This window comes from Cylas formicarius, unplaced genomic scaffold (assembly GCF_029955315.1).
Source record: "Cylas formicarius isolate icCylForm1 unplaced genomic scaffold, icCylForm1.1 PGA_scaffold_8__14_contigs__length_24414737, whole genome shotgun sequence".
Taxonomy (NCBI): Eukaryota; Metazoa; Arthropoda; class Insecta; order Coleoptera; family Brentidae; genus Cylas; species Cylas formicarius.
The window spans coordinates 5,343,112-5,361,971 of record NW_026844361.1 but is presented as its reverse complement, the minus strand read 5'-3'; the positions used below and the strand labels follow the sequence as shown (position 1 = coordinate 5,361,971).

Sequence of the window (18,860 nt, the reverse complement as noted above, 5' to 3'; positions counted from 1 at the left end):
CGCCGACTTTGCCTATTCCGACTTTACCATTTGTGTTACTTTGGGGTTAAGTGCTAACGTCTATTTATATTCTAGAGTAAGTTCTCTAAATATAATAATAATCTTCAGTGTCTAACAGATTAAGACATTTTTCATCTTAAGAACTATAACTATAACTATAATAAGTAGTCAACTACCAGCAAAGTAATAGTGAAAGATACAACTACAGTATTTCAAATTTACGTTTAACTAATGTGGTAAACTGTGAGCGACTAAGACAAAAAGTGTCAATATTACAGAAGTCATTAAATAATTTCATCAACTAATAGACAGGACATTTAATCAAAAAATTGGTTCTTGTAATTACTAGGTGCATTACAGTCCTTGAAAGAACACGAAAGTTCAGCTGGCTCAGCAACTCAGGGTAATCCACTAATGAATTGCAAAGTTTATATAAAAACTGAAATGAAAGGTACCTCCTACGATTCAACCTTAAACATTAGTAATAAATCACTCTGTGGCAGTCCCCTAGCCGGGTAGAAACCATTTACAAAAATTATCGAGATGGTAATTAAAAGTTATGGTATCAGTTTGGTTTGAAAAGGTCATTACGAAACATTTATTTGAATTCAGGGGTAGGTTATTACAAGCACACCCAAAACCAATAATCTCCAAATCATTCTGCAGAGACACACAATCGACGACGCTATGAATTATTCTAAACAATTTCACATCATCATTATATTATTAATGTTTTGCAGATATGACGTTATGAATATCACAAAATCCAAGCATCCTCAGTACAATGTGGTCTACCCGCGGTGCGGTTAAAGGCTTTTGAAAAATCCGTCTATAGCGCTATGGCACTATAGGAAATATGGACTACCCTGATTTTTTTCAACGGCAACAACGCAATGCTACACTATACCTGCATAATAAAAACAGAGTTGTCAAACCATTGTCTAGCTTTGTCATCAAGTCGTTACTAGCGCTACTATTGACTACAGTGTGACCCAACGTTTTATAAGCGCGGGCTATCTTAATTTTTAGTGTACGCCTAATATTTCCCAGTAATATTTTTACAAACCCCCGCTGGTTTTATTTTTATTTTCATTCAAAAAATGGTATGTACTGGTTGTAGATTATCGTAAACCTCCAGGAAAAATTGTGGAATAGGAAGAAATGTGAAGTAAATTTATTTTAAATTAAGCAATACATTTTTTTGATTACTTTTTTTTATATGTACATATTTTTTTAAATAAATAAAATTTTTGACTTAACATGTACAGAACTTCCTTATATTACCATTTATTCAAAAAATGTTGATCCAAAAGATAAGGTTTCAGTTGAAAAATACATAAAGCGATAAACAGACTTAAACAGAGTAAAATAAGTTTTAAAAATAAGACACAAATATTGTTTTTAACGCCTTAAGGTAAAAGTATAATAAAGTAATGTGAAACAAAAACAAAAATTTTCAAAATTGAAAAAATGCAAGAAACAACAAAATAACAAATAAATAAATAAATAACGCTTGTCTAAAACTGACACAAAAAAAGAAAGCATTTTTTATGCAGAAACCTTTTAACAATATTTAAAGCATAAAACAAAAAGTCCGAGTAAAGAGAAAATTTTAAAGATAAAATACAAATAATATTTCTAATGTTCTCGGGTCAAAAAAACAGTAGTATAAACTCGAAATAAAAACGAAAATTATCAAAATTTAAAAAAAGCAAAAAACAGCTAAATAAAAGTTGTTAAAATTGAAAGAAAAACAAAAATTCACAAAAAATTAAGAAAGAAACTTTTTTGCAATATGTTTATTTAAGTATAGAAACTGTTCGATTTTTAAGATAAATGATTAATTTTCTGTAACTTCTTTGTATCACATCTTATTTTGTGATTTGTGTCGCAAACTTCTATGTAGATCATCAGAATATTTTCTCATTTTTAAACGCATAGATAGATGAAGTACTTCACTTTTAATTAGACCTAAATATTTACCGTAAGTAAACTAGTTGAATTATACATGTTTTAATAAAAAAATCTGAATTTTGCTTCTAATATTGAGAATATTTGCAAAATTTTATTTACCTTCCATAGACAATGCAAAATATACATCCATTATATACGATGCAGTTGAAAACACAGACGTTTTATTCCAATTCTCAAATTAAACTTATGACTCAAATAAGTCGCCAAAACAAAATCACTTATTTGTAACATTGAGCGGATTCACGAGTATCGCAAAAAATTTCGGAGCAGGAGGCGGACTCCGTTCCGATGCGCTGTGCACGAATGTTATTCTCTTTCCTTCCATTCGGTTTAACAACTATCTTTTTGTTTCTTTCTCTATGGTGTGGGGAAGATTCATTCGGTGGCAACGTTTTGTGCTTCTCATCAGTGTCTGATGTACATTTTTCGGTAAATCTATTGTATAATTTAAACGAACGGGTTTTTCTAATATTTAAGCTAATTATTGCCTTGTTTTGTTTAAACGGCTTAGCCAAAAAAAAATTCTTGTTCTCATAATACGGACCACATATCAGTTCCCAATATGGACCAGTGGTCGACATTAAAACACGTCCCGCAATTTTAAGCGCGGTAATGGGCAAGTGCCCTTAGTAAATTTGCCCATCGCTGGAAAATTCGAAAAAGAAGAAGACAACTATCACTGATGGCGGTAATAGCAGTCCCAGAGTCGATTCAGCCTCAAAGATACCTGTGTGCCATGTAGATAAATAACATTTTTGATGTTCTATTTGTTAAGAACTTTTAATACGTGGTCAGTAATGAATGTAAGGAAAGACAACAGTGACAAGTGTGGGACTCATTGCTTTGGAAGGTTCTGGCGTGGTTTACTTTGTGATGGAACGCGTAATATCCCTAATGCCCAAATTATTAGAGAGAAGATCAGATGTAAGGTGTTTGAAGTATGAATTCGGTGACTGGAGCTGAAATAGTTTTACAGCTCTGTAAACATGATGTAATTAAGGTAACGGTCTGTGTGCGTAGGTTTCTGTAAACAGAATGACCCAATGTTGGGTATGATCCATTAATAAGAACATCTAAGAGTGGGAGATAATTGTCCGTCTTTATCTTTCACCATTAGACATACGAGATAAGGTTCATGCCCCTCCTTAAGGGCCGCCCCCTCAAACAATATATAAGCAGATGCAGAGTAGACTGTGAGTCAGTTTCAATTAAGCTTTGAAGAACAAGGCAACAATTTGAATAGCGAAACTTCAGCAAAGTCAATTCTTCAAAAAACGACGCAGGATTAATCCATATGTGAATAGTTTTACAGTAGCATGTGGAAGTTTCGTGAGGTCTGTCTCCAATTGAGGAATTGCCCACTCTTTATGAAACACTCTGTGTATGCGGTAAAGCAAACTTATAAGTAGATTTTCGTATATCTTATGCAGACTTCATTTGTCCACATTGAGATACTCTTTTGGGTGATCACTTTCATGTTACGTCAAAATACTTGTTGGGTCTCCTTAGAATTTTATTTAAAAATAAATATTACACATATTAGATTACGAGAACAGCAGCTTGTCTACGAAATTGGGCAAGACGAAAGAAGCCTTGTGAATGTCCGCATTGTAATACCTCAGACCATATTCTTCCACCTCTTTTGTGCCGAATCTGATGGAGGGACTTGTCAGGTCCCTGCTCGCCTCCAACGAAGCTACCAGGTACCCTATTTGGCCGTTAGGGTAAGTCGGCACGCTCGACATCGCGTACTTCACATTAGGGAAATGCCTCTTGCAATTGGACAACGTGTCTTTGACCTGGTCCAGGTCCGACCACACGGTTCCCGATTGGGAGCAAATTATACCTAGCAAAAAGCATCCTTTTAATAGTTTGGACAGTGCACGCGGGTCCGCCATGTTTAAAAAGCAATATGAAAGTTTCGGGCATCATCAACTCTATTACCAATAGAAGTAAATGAAAAATTGCTTGATCATCATTAGTTCAGTTACGACGATGGTTGAAGTGTCACGGACGTCCTCATGGAGGAAGCAAAGAAAGATTAATTGAGACGTTAGCATAACAATTTTTAATGAGTTTATTTATTTATTTAGTAACGGGCTTTACCCCACCTATAGTATATCAATAGAACAACTAAAATAAACTATTCAACTATCCCATTATAACTTAAATACAAAAAGATAAAACATAAGTATCAATATTTATGTAAATAAATTACTGCAGACTATATTAATATAAGTTTCAAGAAATTCACAGAACTATTAAACCTGGCGTCAAAAAAATCAAGGTAATTAAAATATACCACATCTGGGATAAACGGATTAAATCCATTATTCGTGATACTAAAGGGCTGATAAAATACATTTAGGAATCTGATATTTCTAGATGAAACTTATAGCATCAATGAAGAAAGCAACATGGGACAATTAACCATATAATGAATGAGCTTAAAAAATAGCTTAAGATTTGCCTAATATCTTCTAAAGTCACAGCTGTACCGTCACAGGAAAAAATGCCACATACCTCAAAAACTTTCTTTGTACTTGCTCGATCCTATGAATAAACGTGCATAAAGAGGGTTCCAAACTGTTCAGGTCTAACTAGATAACAGTATCTAATAGCAGAAATACTTGCGCAATTTAATGCTGTTCTTTTAATGAAGCCAAGCATACTATTCTATCTATGCAACTAAGAAATGATAAAGTGGAGTAAATTATTACTCCAAGCCCACTGATGTTCCAGACTCAAGAAAATGAAGAGCAATTTATGCAATAGCTGAACAGAGTTATATTGTGTTTTTTAGTGAAGCATGTGGCATTTCCTATGTTCAGACTCATCGCATTGAGTATCACACTGTAGTAACTGTGTCGAGGTAAGATTGAGGTTTAAGATAATCGGCCTGAGATCAAAGTGCCCTATAACATTTCACATGATACGCAAAACATAATAACATAAGTAAAACATAACAATATCATTAATAAATATTAACCCCGGACCCAGGTGGATCATTGGGTGGATCAGAAGGGTTAGAAACATTATTGGAACGGACATAATTTGTCTTGACAATTATATTGAAAACAGTTCTCGGATGACCAGCTGCTTCTAGTTTACTGAGCCCTACACCATGATTGACCTCGTCGGATGCCTTGGAGAAGTCGGCGTAAACAGCATGCACTTGCCAACCCCACCCAAGACACGCGACAGATACTTAAATAGTAAAAAAAAACAAACTACTCGTTAATTATTATTGAGCTGATAATAAATTTCAAATCATCATCAACTAACTTTTCGAAAAGTTGGAGGTCTGTAATTGCAGACGTCTGCTTTATTTCCAGTTTCAAAAATGGGTTTTAAATCAGTAATGATGATAGAAAGGGGTTGGATAGGTGGGTAGGCAAAATGAGAAACCGAAATGTAAATGAATGAGCATATACCGACTGAAAGTATTCGACAAGAAGATCAGGCAGTTCAGGTCCAAGCTGACATTGCTTAGTATTGAAAAACGTCAACAGTGCTAACTCGTACCCACCACTTTTACTTTGAGCAAAATTCCAAAATTCTTCCACATTTCTGTACGAGATAAGTTCTAATGATCGTTTCCTAATCCAGTGTTTTTAAATATTTTGTAAGCCATCTTTTTTTGAGTCGACGGTTTCAGCGCAGGGGAAAACAAACATATGAATTTCTTTCGTGGCACGAGAGTATACAAGACCTAGTAGAAAATATTAACCGTGTCATCAACTGAGTGAGTTGATAATGACTCGTCCTAATTTACTTGACTCAAACAGTCATTTAAAAGTGTTAAATCGGAGGAATTAAAATCGTAATAAAATTATCACTCTGAGGACTATCAGAATTAGTATGATCTACTCCGAATAGAAAATGTCAATAGTGAATTATGGTTATCAGTTGGAATTAATGGATCCTCGTTTCTATCTATATATCCTGCTGAATACGTATGTGATTAGGACTAGATCCAATGTCGTCCCAATGTGATTTCCGATGTAGTATAACTTATTGAGTGTATATCAATCAAAACTTCACTGCTTATAGCAGATGGATGGCTATAAATTACTTTTGTCAGCTAACAATATAGTAGATGAATAAAGAGACTTCCAGCCCTACATAACCTCACTTTTTGGCTTCCCGGCCACGGGCCCCCCGCCCCCAGGCCACTCGGCCATAGGCTTTGGGTCCCCCATACGATGACGGTTTGGTTAGTTTGGCACCACGGACGACGGTTAGGTTAGGTTGGCACCACGGACCACGGTTTGGTTGGCATCACGGACAACGGTTTGGTTAGGTTGGCACCACGGACGACGGTTTGGTTGGGTTAGGGTGAGTGGCCAATGGGCGAACGTCCAGGACGCAAAAAAGGAGGCCCATGGCCGAGTGGCCAATGGGCAAAAAAGAAGAAGGCCCAAAGCCTATGGCCGAGTGACCCGGGGGCGGTGGGCCCGTGGGCGAAGGGGCCCGTGGCCGGGAAGCCAAAAAGTGAGGTTATGTAGGGCTGGAAGTCTCTTTATTCATCTACTCAATATTGATGGACTACTGTTTGTAAAGTGCCCGAAAAACACGGCAGAGGTTGGGACACGCGCACAAAAATGTTCAACAAGGTTACGTTACCTGTCGAAGTGTGAGATCGAAACAAACCGATTTGCCAATCAGTTTCAGTTTTTGTATGACTTTTAATTATTGGAGACCATTTAACAGAGTACGCAATATTCAATTATTGCTTTTTAATATTAAAATCACAATATCTACAAATATTAATAGGCCTAACACGATTTCAGCAAATTAATTATTAAAACCGATTGTTTCAGGCCGTTATAGTAGAATTGTCTGATTAGTAACCCAAATTTCAACTGTGGTCTTAACTGATTCCACAATCCGATAAAAACATGCAAATATTTTAAGGTTTTAAATTAAATTTTCATTTTCAATCAAATACTTCCACTCTTTGTGCCATTTTCAATGTTTATATTAACAAATAAAGTGCTCAAAATGTTTGTTTAATACAGGTAGCGTCATCTAATTTGAAATAGATGAAACACTTGTTGAATAAACAGATCGTTGAACATCGAAACTGTATGTTGCGTAATTTTGCAGATCCATAATTTCTATAATTCTCACAACAGGATTTTAGTTACCCGTTATAACTTTTTGAAACAGATAATTTTTTTATACACTTTTCGAAAAATTTTAATTATCCAAATAAACATATATTTTGTCAATAACTAAGGAAAAAAGGTAAAATGATCATACAGGATAGACAGAAGACCCTATAAGGAGGAAAAAAAGTAGAACTTTTCGGAAAGAAACATAGTAGGCATTATATATGCCCTGCGACAATAATGTTATCAGGAAACATTTTTTTTAATATATTGGAGAATTTTAGGGAAGCAAATCAAAAGTGTAAATATTTATACTTATTTTTAAAAATATTACCTGACGACTATATATTCTTAAAACATCAAAACTTACATTTTATTTATTTTTTTAATCGAGTACGCCACTGCATCTTGCAATTTACGTTCTAGACAATTATCCTCGTAAATGTCCCAAAAAGGAATTCGTATGTTATGAGCATTTGAGTAATTCGAATAATAATAGTAACAATAATAACAGTAATAACAATTTGATAACTAGAATAAAATTGTGATTGTGAAAACAAGCATATTTTCTAATATATACAGTCGTTCCTAGACAAGGATATCATGAGATATGAAGATGGCTAACTCAGAGAAAAGCAAAATTTAAAGGTTAATTAAGGATACGGTTAGAAGATACGCCCAACCTCATTCCACTCGGTATTTTCATATGGATATATTGCAAAAATTATATTTACTAGCGAGTTTTTGAGACTGAGGATCAACTGAGATGACTAGTTCTTGAGGCCTTTCAAAACATTACACCTTTTAAATTTTGCAATTTTGTTTTAATTTAATCATCTTCCTATCTCTAATAATTTCCAATATCGCCATTTTGGACACACTGTATATGTTTGCTAAAAAAATATTTATAAGAAGAGCAATCAGATGTGGTGGTTTGATTTAAAAAAAAAACACAACTTTAGCTTGTATCTTAACTTTTAAGAAAAAATACAAAAAAAATGTATACCCACCAGATTCTACGTAAAAAGATCTATAATATTGCCATTGGGATAATGGGTGTAACTGATGTGTAACAAATTTTCTGTTTCTATCCCAAAAACAAAGCTTCAAAAACTGTATCTTTAATGATAACCGAGATACCCCACAATTGCAATAAGAAATGGGCACATTCTGCCTTATTGATATATAATCACGAAGTGCGTTTAATACCCTTCAATATTAAAAAAATGCTGAAAAACTGATAGTTTACTGCAAATCGCTTGGTTTTAATCCCGGCCACGAATGAAAATGGTCAATGCTAAGTCAGTCAGCACTAGTGTTGAAAGGTAGAAAGGCTTTCTCACCATTTGGTTTTAATGCCTCCTTCAGCAATTTGAAGTAGGATTCGGTGAAGAGGTTGACGGCAGGTCCCACGGGATCCGAAGAATCAGTGATGATGACATCGAATTGGTTCTTGTGGTTTTTCATGTATTCGAAGCCGTCACAAACCTTTAGAATCAGCTTGGAGGAGCTGAAGCCCTCCGCCATGAACGGTAAGTATTTTTTGCTAGCTTCGATCACTACTTCGTCGATCTCGACCTGAAAAATCCTCGATACCAGGGTTTGACGAAGACAGAAGGGAACCGTCATCATCATTTATAAACATTATATATATATATATATATATATATATATATATATATATATATATATATATATATATATATATATATATATATATATATATATCGGAGTTCAACGAGCGAACGGATGATATCCCGGAATATAGTGTCATCACATTTTTCCATCCGTGAATCAATACGTGAGAATATATATATATATATATATATATATATATATATATATATATATATATATATATATATATATATATATATATATATATATATATATATATATATATATATATATATATATATATATATAAAGTTGCGGTTTTCGCTATAGCGCACTACTATTTCTTGAAACAAAAGAAGCCATTAACAACATTTTCATAGAACTTTTAGTTTTTAAGATACAGAGCTAACTTTAAAATATTGCATTTTTAGGCACCCATCGTATCTTAACTATCAAATAACTTATCCGAAATGTAAAAACTGCCTCTATATAACATTTCCCGTAGAACTCAATTCCGCCTTCGGAATTAGTATATACAGGGCCAGGTCAAACAGTTATCAAAATCTACTTTATTTTTTTTAATATCTCGATAATAGTAGACTATAAAATTTGTAGTTTTTTTTAATTTTGTAAAAATATAAAACAGTATGCAATTTTTCTCAGAAACAAGCAAATAAATGACAATTTTCCAAAATCAACGCTTAGTTTCATAGTCATTAGATCATAAATACACAATGGACAGCTAGATATTGCCAACGAAGAATAATAATAAAATATTTTATATTGTTATAATAACAGTAAGTTTGCAACAACAGTTTTGTAGCATAAAGCCACAATATAACAAAACACAAAATGATATTATTAAAAAAAAAGAAACAAACAAATTTTTTAAGCTAATGTTCAAATTGACGACCATATTCTCTAATGCAAAATTGGCATATTTTTATAATCCTTATTTAATAGCGTTAGAAAGAATCATTGGTATGAGTCGTAGATTTCGAAGAGGTTAATGAATTGCGTCTGGAAGTTCTGCTTCATTTTGCATATAGCCCTATAAAAAAAATCCAAAATTGAGAGATCGGAAGATCGCGGAGGCTATCTGACAGGCCCAATTCCTTTTAATGGGATTATCCAAGGGTGGTCATTAACATACAATGCAACAAGATTGTTACCTTAAGTTTCAGGTGAAATTGTGGTCCGTAATAGAAAGTAATTTTATACTTACCTGTGTTTAATATTCTTGGGTTTGGTATACTACTTAGTTTAAGTTTATTAGTAATCATTTTTATTTCGTGTGTAATACGCTGTGTTGAATCGTGTGCGAATTATGCAAAATATGTGCGGGTCTTGTGTATCTCAGGAGATGCTCCCGCCCAAATGTAGAAAACACTATTCTATTGAGACTAAGGAAGTTATAAACAATGTTTATTTGACTCTTATTGAACGTGGTGCCAACATCTTTAGAAGAAAAGGCCACATTGACGAAAATCTCAACATCAACTGTAAGGAAAATTGTGATAATCCCATTTCAGCGAAGAAAAAAAGAAGCGATGCTGACACTTTCTCGAGTGTAGATGAAAGTGATCAAGATATAATACGGAGTAAAATTATATATAATATATAATAATATAAAATATATATATATTTGAAATATTTCCCAAGGTCGCCAGTTTATAGTACTTTTGTCTGATGTATGACTGGCAAATTTCCATTTTGATTTTTCTACCTTTTATTTGCCTTTTCACTGATGTTTGTGCTTTCGCTACTTTGTCCATGTTTGACTGAATGTCATATTGATAATATTTATCTAACTTGCATCTTTATTTCTGCTATTTCGTTTTCTTGATTATGAGTTTGGTTTTGGTATAGCTCATGTTGAGACCTATATTTTTAGCTCCTCTGTCCAGCTCTTTCAGTATTTATTGCTGTTCTTTTTTCATCAGTTATCATGAGGTCATCCGCGTATCTTAGGTTGTTGAAGTGCTGTTCACATATTTCTCTATCTTTTCCTTCATTCCCAATTTAGATTCTTTGAAAACGTCTTCTAGAGCTATTATGCCTCCTTGTCCTATACCTCTTCTTATGTGAGGCGGTCCATATATGGAGTCGATTTGCAATAATTTTTTTGAAGAAAGATAAAGATAGAAATGAGGTTTTAGAAATTTTAAAAGTATATGTTTGTGACTCGTTAGCCGAACAAACGAGAATATACAGTTTTGGTCAATGAAATAGAGCCATTTCAATATATCATATTTTGTAGGCAATAAACTTTTAGTATCGCATTTAAGCTACAAAACAAATTTTATTACAAACATCTAATTGCTAACGAAAAAAAAAATAATTAATCTAAATGAATAATTGAAATCTCTTAAAAATATCTGGCCACAAAAATAGAGCCTTTCAAGAAACAAATACAATACAACATCAACAAATAGTTATAAAGTAATTAAATTACACACAAACATGTTTTGCATACCTAATGCTTAATATAACGAACTTTATATTTAATAACTTCATGGTATCTTCTGGGCATAGAGTTTATAAGCCTATATCAAAATTCTGCTGGTATTGCTTCCCATGCCGATTTAATTATTATTGTTGCTCCTTATATGTTTTATGCTTGGCAACTTGGATATTTAAGATAAAGATGGAGATCCGGAGATTGGGAAGGCCACGGGAGTAAATCCATAACATCCAACTGTTTTGCTTTTCTAAAAGAATGTTTTGGATCATTATCCTGTTGATACTTCCATATTAAGGGCATGTGATCCTCTGCAAATGGTAACATAATGTCTTGAAAAATATGAACGATTTTGGTCCAGAATCTTCTTTATCCAGTAAATTAGTCCTACAACGTACCAAGACAAAGCTCGCCACAACTTCAATTTCGATGGTTGGGCCGCCATCTAACATATCGGCTGGCATTAAAACCTTTTAAATTAATTTTTATATCATCTCTCCATAGTTTGTATATATTGCGCCACTTTTTAATTCCAATTTAAATGATCTGGAACAAACTTTAAACTGTGTTTAATGATTTTTAATGATCTTTTCTTGTTGCTCTACCATGCAGGTTACTTTTCTGAAGCCTTTTCCGAACCGCAGTTGAACTTATTTCTAACTCCAGTTCAATTATAATATCGCTAGTTGACTTAAATGAGTCGTTTTTGGAAGTTCGAACAATATGGCTGTCTTCAGGTTGTTTTTCTTCTTGCTCCACAGTTTTCATGTACTGATTGCAATTTTAATGCATGCACTGTCATTCTTTCAGCAACTGTACAGTAGATAACACGGCTCATTTTAATGAGAATTATTTAGGAAATAAACAAATTAGATTTCCAAATTCGCAATAAAATGCAAAGGAAATGATTTTGACATATACCTAAATAGTATTGTTTCCAATTTGTATTATTGTTCTTGACGCATTTATTTATAATTTTGGTTTTTGCATTAATATTAATTTATTTTTAGCAAAAAATGGTATAATAAATCCAGAAAAATTCACCAAAATGTTTTCGGTAAAATATGGAGCAGTTTTATTAAAAGTTTAATTTGGCTCTATTTCTTTGGCCATACTTAGTTGTCTTGCCACAATATTATTGTTAATTAGGTGCTAGTGGTAGAAACTTGTTATAATACTTTCAATCATGTTGTTAAACCCATGATAATTCAGTTTTATGGTATACAGTATACTAAAACCTAATTATCTGTAAAAGCACTATATGGTCTGTTCATAGATATAAGAAAGTGACCAATTGCTTTTGAATGGGATTATCCAAGAGATGCTCCTGCCCAAATGTAGAAAACACTATTCTATTGAGACTAAGGAAATTATAAACAATGTTTATTTGAGTCTCATTGAACGTGGTGCCTGTATCTTTAGAAGAAACGGCCACATTGACGAAAATTCCAACATCAACTGTATGGAAAATTGTGAATAATCCCATTTCAGCGAGGAAAAAGGAAGCGATGCTGACATTTTCTCGAGTGTAGATGAAAATGATCAAGATATAATACGGCGTAAAATTTACCAGTTATACGAGGAACAAAGCGTGCCTACATTAGATATCTTAATTAGGAGGTTTGAAAAAGATGAAACCGGTATTAAATGTGGCAAAACTACCTCATGGAAGTGTATTCAACACATGGGTTTTAGATTTAAGTTAAGTTAAGTTATCACAGTAGACAGTTGACTAAAACCCCTTCCTCATGTGACAGAAAAGCAACAATCCAAAACTACATGTATAACAACGACATTTATTTTCAGGAATATTATACCAAAAAGAAATTAATTGAGGTTCTACAAAGCTTGAACCTACAAAAGGAATACGTCTGTCATAATTATGCAAAAAATCTTTCCATTGTATATTTAATCCCATTGAAGATGTTTGGCGCCAACTGAAATCTGCCATTTGTCGTAATAATGTTTTTCCCCGTGTTAACTCCAATGTCCTCAAACTTATAGAAACCGAAGTTTTTAACATCCCTCCACAAAGTTGGGCAAATTCTGTTAAACATATTGAAAAACTAGAACAACCGTATTTCTATTTAGCAAATAATATAGAACAAATAACAATTTGAACAGGCGATGATAGCGATAGTGACACTGATATATTATGTGAATAATTTTAAGTAATTTAAGTAGGTAATAAAAACAATTTGTAGTTTTATTTTAGATTTAAACATAAATACATAAATAAATAAATATTGTTTAGTATCTTTCGTAACAAAACCCCAAATAATTAAATTCTAAGTACGGACCTGTTCGGCCATATTTCATTCTTGCAGCTTGCGCAGGTCTTTCCTTAATTCGTATAAGTTAGTCACTTTCTTATATCTATGAACAGACTTTACCTGTACGAATTCTTGGACGAGCGGATGCTTCTGCACTTCCCTGGCGACTCCGCCATCTCCTCCGCCGACAATCAGCACCCTCTTTGGCTGGGGGTGCGCGCAGAGCGGCAGGAACGCAATCATTTCTTGGTAAGAGAACTCGTCGAATTCTGTGCACTGGATGATCCCGTCCAGGATCAGAGCCCTGCCGTGATTGGTGCTAAACGAAAAGCAGGAGTTTTCAATAATTATCGTATAATAATACATATTTTTTCTAATCCCTTCTGTAAAATAGCATAATATATATATATATATATATATATATATATATATATATATATATATATATATATATATATATATATATATATATATATATATATATATATATATATATATATTACCGCACGGGTTTGGAAGTAATGAGATGTTTTCGGAAATATTACGTAAAATAATAAAAGGTCGTAGAAAAAGTATAGTATGCAATACGTATCACTCATTTATTAAACACTCGCTCCGCTGATGCCAAACGAACATTTGACTCAAATGCCATTTACCGCACTTATTGCATAAAATAATATTTTCTACTCCCTTCTGTAAAATACCAATTATACACCGATCTAGCGTGAGGAAAGTGTCATTTTACACCGTCAGTTTCGTTTTCCATTTCGGATATTACCGCAGGGCTTGAATTTTGACGTTTGTCAATTCTGACGGGCATGTCAGTGAATGTATTCGTGTTGTTTTACAAAAATGACCAAAAACTAACTGTCGCAGAAAAAGTATAGTATGCAACAGGTTTGGCAAACTTTTTAAGTCACTTGTTTATTAAACACTCTCTCGCTGCGCTCGTGCCAAATGAACATGTGACTCAAATGCCGTTTACCGCACTTGTTGCATAGTATACTATTTTTTGTGAGCGCAAAATGAAATTTATTTATTTTAAAATATTCTTCTTTTATTATTAATTTTAGGAACAAAAGTTAATCTTTATAAAACATTATTTTGCTCAATAGTAAAGCAGTTTTATTTTTCAAAAAAAAAGCGCACGCCGATTTTCACTACCAACCGAGATATAGAGCGTTGGCCATAACCATTTTATTTATGAAAATGCATATGCAGTGGCGTATTCAGATTTTTCTAAGGTTCTCCGTTGTCTCATAAATGAATACAACATTTTAAATGATAATCATAGTTGGCTATGGTCTTAAAAAAATGCCCATGTCGACGCCTTTTCAGTCAAGTAGATTTGTTTGTATCTGTGACGAAAAGACATGGCAATATATTTCCCACGCTTTGAATTTTGACGTTTGTCAATTCTGACAGTCATGTCAGTGAACGTATTCGTGTTGTTTTGTAAAAATGCACCCAAAAACTAACGGTCGTAGAAAATATATAGTATGCAACACGTTCGGCAAACTTTTTAAGTCGCTCGTTTATTAAACACTCGCTCCGCTCGTGTCAAATAAACTCGTGAGTCAAATGCCGTTTACCGCACTTGTTGCATAATATATGCATATATTATTTCAATACATGTCCAGAGCGGCAGCAACCAGACAACCGAATATTTCTAACGTTACAATGCAACAAGTGGCAAGCAGCATTTGAGTCACGAGTTTATTTGGCACAAACGGAGCGAGTGTTTAATAAAAAAAAAGTTTACCAAACATGTTGCATACTAAACTTTTTCTACATTTTTGCAAAACAACACGAGTACATTTTGACATGACCGCAAGAATTGGCAAACGTCAAAATTCAAGCCGTTGTAAAAGCTCCCAAAGCCGTGAGGTAATATCCCCAAAAATGTCCGAAGGAAAAAAAAAACGCGTAGTAAAGTGACGCTTTCCGCTTCAACCAATTACGGAGTTTCAAAAAGCCAAGGCAAAATCCAACCCACTTAAATGGAGAACAGGAAGTGGGATAATTGAATATAATTGGAAAATCGAAGCATATCCCCCGTCAGTAGCTGACGCAACAAATGCAGGAAAAACTAAAGTTTTGAGTACTTTATAAAAACGTAAATTCAAGCCATATCGTAACAGAAAATTGTACCAATTACAAAAATACTCATATTGTAGAGTTTCACAACAGACAAGGTCGCTTTGGATTGAATGTATGGGTAGGAATTTTCCGAGGTAGATTTGTGGGATCTTATTTTTTTTAAATTAAAATCTAACAGCGGATGGTTATATAAATATTTTGTGTTGTTTCTTTTTTCGAACACGTGCCATTAATTTTTGGAAGAACTATTTATTATCAGCAAGGCGTTGCCCCTCTCAAAACGCACGTATTGAACTTTTAAATGAAAAGTTTGGACAATGTTGGATTGGAACTAGAGGCTCTGTTCTGGGACCTGCGAGATTGTGTGATATAAGTACTCTAGATTTTTTCTTATGAGGGAGATTAAAAGATCCTATAATTAAAGCCACTCGAGAAGCGTTTAATTCCATCAATCCTATAGAGTTCGTGATTAGTTGACATACGATACGAAAATGGTGCGTTGAAGAGTTCGGCGCCCATTTGAAAAAAATATTTCAATATAATTAATCTAAAATTTTAATATTTTGTATTCGAATATTTATTGTGTTTTGTTTATTAGGTTAAAATAGTTTTTTTTTTATAAATAATCAAAGATATTAAAGCTAAATATTAGTTGAGTTATTATAAATTTTCGTTGTCTTTTTTAAAGTTGCGGAGTTTATTGAATTATTTTAATGGTTCGCAAATTTCCTATACGTCCGCCGCCTATTTTAATCACAGATACCAACAAATCTACATGGCTGAAAAGGGCTCGACGTTGGCATTTTTTAAGATTATAGTCAACTATGATTGCCATATAAATTAAGAAAGTTGGGTTCCTTTATGAAAAAATAGAAAACTAAGTACGCCACTGCATTTTCCTTATAAACTTGCTATAAAAATGTTTTCATCCGAATCCAAAAGTTTCATAAATAAAAAAGTTATTGTCAATTTTCAAAAGGAAAGAGCATTGAAAAATCCCTATACCTCAATTCGTAGTGAAGATATAGAAATTGCGATTTTAACCACTAAATGATTCTCAAAAATAGAGTCCATTACATGTAAGTCGATTTTGCTCTATCTAATTCACAAATAGGTTTTTCTTATTAAAACAGTCCGATTACGACCACCCTGTACACTACTTTGTAGTACTCTGTACTAGAAAACTACTATAATCAACCATAACTATTAAACCAGAGCTAATACTCACATAACTGTTATCGTCCCTAAAAATAATCAAGAAAAATTAAAGTAATTAAAACAGTTTCGAGAAGCCAAAAATTATATATTTCCTTTCCCTTTTGTTTTTTTTATTATTTATTTATTTTTTATTATTTATTACCGTTAAAACCGTTAAACAATTACCATTAACTGGGATAGAGGTCTTAAGAACATAGATACAATACAATACATACAAACACACAATAACACAAATAAATAGATAACATTCAATATTATATAAATAACTAAAATTCAAGTTTATATAGTGTTTGTTCTTGCGTTCTTTAGTCTTTAGCATACTTTGTGCATTATTTTTTGTAAATTTGTATACATCCATATATTAGAGAGTCTTACCGCTTTTTGATTCTTGCACATATATTCCAAAGTAATTCGTTGTTTCTTGTACTGCAACTATAATATTGTCCGTTTTCGTCTAGTTTCAAATTTGTTTTAATCTGTTATATAGGAGCGCCCTGTTTGATTAAGTTGATTGGTACTTCTTTTTACTGCCCCTAATATTCGTACAATTTTATCCGCTACACTTACAATATGTAAAATATTCAGGGATCAGCAAGCCCAAGAACGGCTTCATTTATTTGTCAATTTAGGTTACAGGCGGTTTTTCCTGTTTTCTTAATTATCATATCGTTTTTTGAACATTTGAGGTAAGTCTATTAGAACACAACCTTACTGATTTCGGTCCTTATTAATAAGGTACCAGTTCCTTTTTAAACAGCGATTTCCGCACACTTAACTCCTCTTCCCAGGCATATTTTAAATAAAATCAACATCCGAACTTATTGACGGTCTGTCAGCAGCCATGTTGGTTATTGAATTCCGCAAGGCCATTGGTTACAAGCGATATTTTAAACCTGCCGCATGCGCAACTTGAATGGACCTTCCCAAAAATCGTCGTATAATTAGGAATGTTACAGAAGGGAATAGAAAAATTAAATTAATGAATTAATTTAATTTTTGGTACCGCTGCTGGTTAGTTTAGAAATGGAATTTTATAATATACCGGATGTCTGAACTTTGCCGTTTATTTTGCGTTTATCCGGGATATTCTAGAGATAAGATTTGGTAAACACAAAACGTGTTTAAAATGAGTTTCTAAGTCGCCAAAAATGGAGTAAAAAATAAAATAAGATGGTCCCTGAACTAAAAACTAACCCGAAACTGACACAGTACACTTACGTTTGCACTATGAGCACGTCTTGGTATTTGGACCGCTCGTGAAACAACACCTCCTGCACCTTCAGGGAGAAGCACTGCCCCGGCCAAAGGTCCGATATCTCGCTGAACCACCCGGCTCTGATTTGGTCCATCTTTCCCGACGTCCGGAATCAACCGCTACCCGACAAATTTTCAGATCGCAATGAGGCCGGTCTCGCGTGTTTTGATTATTAAGAACTGGTTATCATTGTTTTTCACATGCAGCCGTAAGGTCATGGTAATCATGTAGCAGCGCGAGTCTCGTCGGGCCGCGGAAAAAGCCCATTCCAAAATTTCCTACCGAAACGTACCAAATACTTTTGAGCGGAGTACACCGAGCGGGATCGTCATATTTTATGGCAATCGTCATAATTCATTAATTTCAAAAAGAAAAAGATCGAAGCACGTAGCATTGCTTATCACAATTTTTGTCGCAACGGTTACACAAAGTGATAAAAATAATTTGATAAATGCGATATCCCTCGTGTCAAACAACGTTTACCTACCTATGGTCACACTGTCAACGGCGTTTACAGATCCAACGTTTACATATTTGTGAAGTATTTGTTTCATTTTTCAAATCTGGGAGTGAGTGGATTAATTAGATTTAAACTAACCGAACAATTAATCGCGAAAACAACTAACTTGTCTGGAAAACAAATGGAACGAATTCAACTACTACTGGCCCCATCTTGCGAAGAAATTTTAAACTTGCAGAATTACTGTTAGAAATCAACCAGTAATATTGTCACTGCCTTCGAGATGGCGCCACGAGTTCCGCACCATAGCAAGATATTTATTTTTTTTTTATATTGAACAAGTTTTGAGATCTTCGTCAGGGTTTGTTGGGGTTTCTACTTTAGTGGA

General features: G+C 33.6%; 1 protein-coding gene across 1 annotated transcript; it reads right to left on the bottom strand.

Annotated features, from left to right (window-relative positions):
* Positions 1-3,475: 3,475 nt before the first annotated feature.
* Positions 3,476-18,631, bottom strand: LOC132706650 (spermidine synthase). Its single transcript, XM_060678115.1, has 5 exons — positions 18,500-18,631; positions 17,976-18,290; positions 13,560-13,758; positions 8,432-8,666; positions 3,476-3,820 (listed from the first exon to the last, which is right to left on the bottom strand). Exons 2-5 carry the CDS (start codon positions 18,104-18,106, stop codon positions 3,519-3,521), a joined length of 867 nt encoding a protein of 288 aa, XP_060534098.1. The 5' UTR covers positions 18,107-18,290; positions 18,500-18,631; the 3' UTR covers positions 3,476-3,518.
* Between the last annotated feature and the right edge of the window lie 229 nt (positions 18,632-18,860).

What these genes read in the sequence shown, in the direction of transcription:
- LOC132706650 (XM_060678115.1), bottom strand. Translation starts at nt 18,106, where the DNA reads ATGGACCAAATCAGAGCCGGGTGGTTCAGCGAGATATCGGACCTTTGG. An exon ending in TCGTCCAAGAATTCGTACAG is followed by an intron (nt 8,667 to 13,559) that starts GTAAAGTCTGTT and finishes AGGATTTTTCAG; the next exon opens with GTCGAGATCGACGAAGTAGT. An exon ending in GGAGGCATTAAAACCAAATG is followed by an intron (nt 3,821 to 8,431) that starts GTGAGAAAGCCT and finishes GCTTTTTGCTAG; the next exon opens with GTATAATTTGCTCCCAATCG.